Source organism: Littorina saxatilis, linkage group LG2 (assembly GCF_037325665.1).
Source record: "Littorina saxatilis isolate snail1 linkage group LG2, US_GU_Lsax_2.0, whole genome shotgun sequence".
Classification (NCBI taxonomy): domain Eukaryota; kingdom Metazoa; phylum Mollusca; class Gastropoda; order Littorinimorpha; family Littorinidae; genus Littorina; species Littorina saxatilis.
In genome coordinates, this window is record NC_090246.1 from 9870233 (window position 1) to 9872732 (window position 2500).

At 42.1% G+C, this 2500-nt stretch overlaps 1 protein-coding gene across 3 annotated transcripts in view; it reads right to left on the reverse strand.

Moving 5' to 3' along the window:
- The window catches only part of LOC138958158 (uncharacterized), a 105203-nt gene that overhangs the window by 28775 nt on the left and 73928 nt on the right, over positions 1 to 2500 (reverse strand). For all 3 annotated transcript variants that reach the window (XM_070329237.1, XM_070329239.1, XM_070329238.1), the window contains 3 exons: positions 1400 to 1517; positions 853 to 981; positions 367 to 494 (listed from right to left, as the gene is read on the reverse strand). In XM_070329237.1, the coding sequence (XP_070185338.1) occupies positions 367 to 494; positions 853 to 981; positions 1400 to 1517 (375 nt within the window). The remainder of the gene's footprint in view (positions 1 to 366; positions 495 to 852; positions 982 to 1399; positions 1518 to 2500) is intronic.

Consider the following 2500-nt stretch of genomic DNA (forward strand, 5'->3'; position numbering starts at 1 on the left):
TAGTAAGGCTACATAATTGGTTTATGAATAATGTTGTGTTTTGTATGACACAAGTAGTTCCCTTTACTGAAACATTGTCTGAAACTTTACTGATACTGTTAACAAAGTAATGAATGGATGTGCAACGATGCAGACAGACACACACTGACATACACTGAAACAACAACTATGCCTCTTGAAAAATATAACATCTAAACCTCATCAATAATGTTAACATTATGATCTGCAGCTGCAGAGTAAATCAAACAGAACCAATGACAATAACACATATCCAACTTCCACACTACTGAAACAAACACACAATCTAGTCGAAAACCAATGTATTGAATTAAATTCATCTACACAAAAATAATACAATCAACTCACGTCACATAGAGTGCCAGTGAAGTCCGGTAGACAGGTGCAGACGAAGTTGTCCTCCACAGCGGTACAGGTGGCGCCCTCGCTACACGGGTTTGTGAGGCACGGGTCTGCTTGTGTGTCACATAGCTCACCTGAATGGAGATTTGTCAACAACAATGAATCATAACAGCAAACTTACAGTAGATACAAACAAAATCAGTATTCACACATGTCCGAAACCATCCCACCTGTGTATTCACCTTGCCAGTGAGTCAAACACATACACACACACACACACACACACACACACACACACACACACACACACACACACACATACATACAAAAACACGCACACACACACACACACACACACACGCACACACACACACACACACACACAAACACACACACACACACACCTCCCATAACATCCCACCTGTACTCACCTTGCCAGTGAATCAAGAAAACACACACACACCTGTCCTATATCATCCCATCTGTACTCACCTTCCCAGAGAGTGAGACAGTGACAGGTAAAGGTGTTGACATCGTCCTGACACCACTCTGTGCCCTCTGCGCTACAAGGGCTGGACACACAGTCATCCACATCAATCTCACAGTTCCTCCCTTCATAACCTGCACACCACAATGTGAATCCAAACTCTCAGAAATCTGATAAAGGCTGTTTTGACCTGTTGTGCATTGCTTGATCAGTGAACCCAAACTGAGAAATCAGATGGAAAAATATGTCAGTCACATGTTTTCAAGGGGGTGTGTGTGTGTGTGTGTGTTCTTGTGTATGTGTGTGTTCTTGTGTGTCACAGTGTGTGTGGGGATAGGGGGTGTTTGTGTGTGTGTGTGTGTGTGTGTGTGTGTGTGTGTGTGTGTGCGTGTCTGTGTGTGTGTATATATATATGTGTGTGTGTGTGTATGTGTGTGTGTGAGTGTGCGTGCGTGCGTGCGTGCGTGCGTGCGTGCGTGCGTGCGTGTGTCTGTCTGTCTGTCTGTCTGTCTGTCTGTCTGGTCTGCATGTGTGGACTGCTATTTCCTTTACCTGGCAGACAGGTACAGAGGTAGTCATTGACCAGGTCAGTGCAGGAGCCCGCATTGTCACAGGGCGATGAGGCACATTCGTTGATGTCTGTCCTACACTGCTCACCCGTGTAGCCAGGCTGTAATAGCACACAGCAGCATAGAACAATTCATACAAATCACAGATTAATACACTAGTGTAAGTCAAACGATCCGTCTTCCAGCCTACCTTTAATGAATGTGTAATAATATCAACAGTGCCACCATCCTAACTGACGGCGTTTCTTGCTTTCCCAAGGTCTGGCACCATCAGTGAAAATACGAGTACACTATGCCCCCTAGGCTTTCCTGCCAGCACAGCATCCTTATACTAAGGCCAAAAAAAAAATTGTCTGTTTAGGGTAACCCGACCGACACTATCGATTTGGCGCCGACCCAAAAACTTTTTTTTGATTTCAAAAAAAAGAAAGAAAAAAAAAGAGGTAAAAATGCTAAAAAGAGACATTTGGCGTTTCTTTCTCTCCCTTTCTCTCTGTTTTATTTATACGTTAGTTTTGAAACATGTATTCATCAAATATAAGTAGTGAATGTTCAGCCAACATAGCATTTACACAAAAAAAAAACAAAAAAAAAACCCTACCTACCGACCCTACTTTTTTTGGTCATGTTACCCTAAACAGACAATTTTTTTTTGTGGCCTAATTAGCTTCACTCTGTACCAAGCTCTGAGAATGTATGCTGCTTTTCCTTTATGCTCTACTCTAGTGAATGAACATATAGCATATATATATTTGTCTAACGTTATATTGATGCGGCTGAGATTGTGAACCTATGTTATGGCCTCCGAATACCAATATCATCATAAACAACATACATCATAGTATTACAGCATCCACCCACAATTCTAGTCCCTATTATACACCAACACCCAGTATACCCTATCTAAACACATCCACATACCCGACTCAGCCCCTCTTCTGCCAGTGCAATCAGCAGTAATGTACATGTATGTATTAGTTTTATGTACGTCCGTATTTTTTCTGTGATATATCGTATGCTATGATTTTTTGCAATGATGTTTAGCCATCGTCCGTTATACGCGTAGGTGTGCGAGAATATGTAA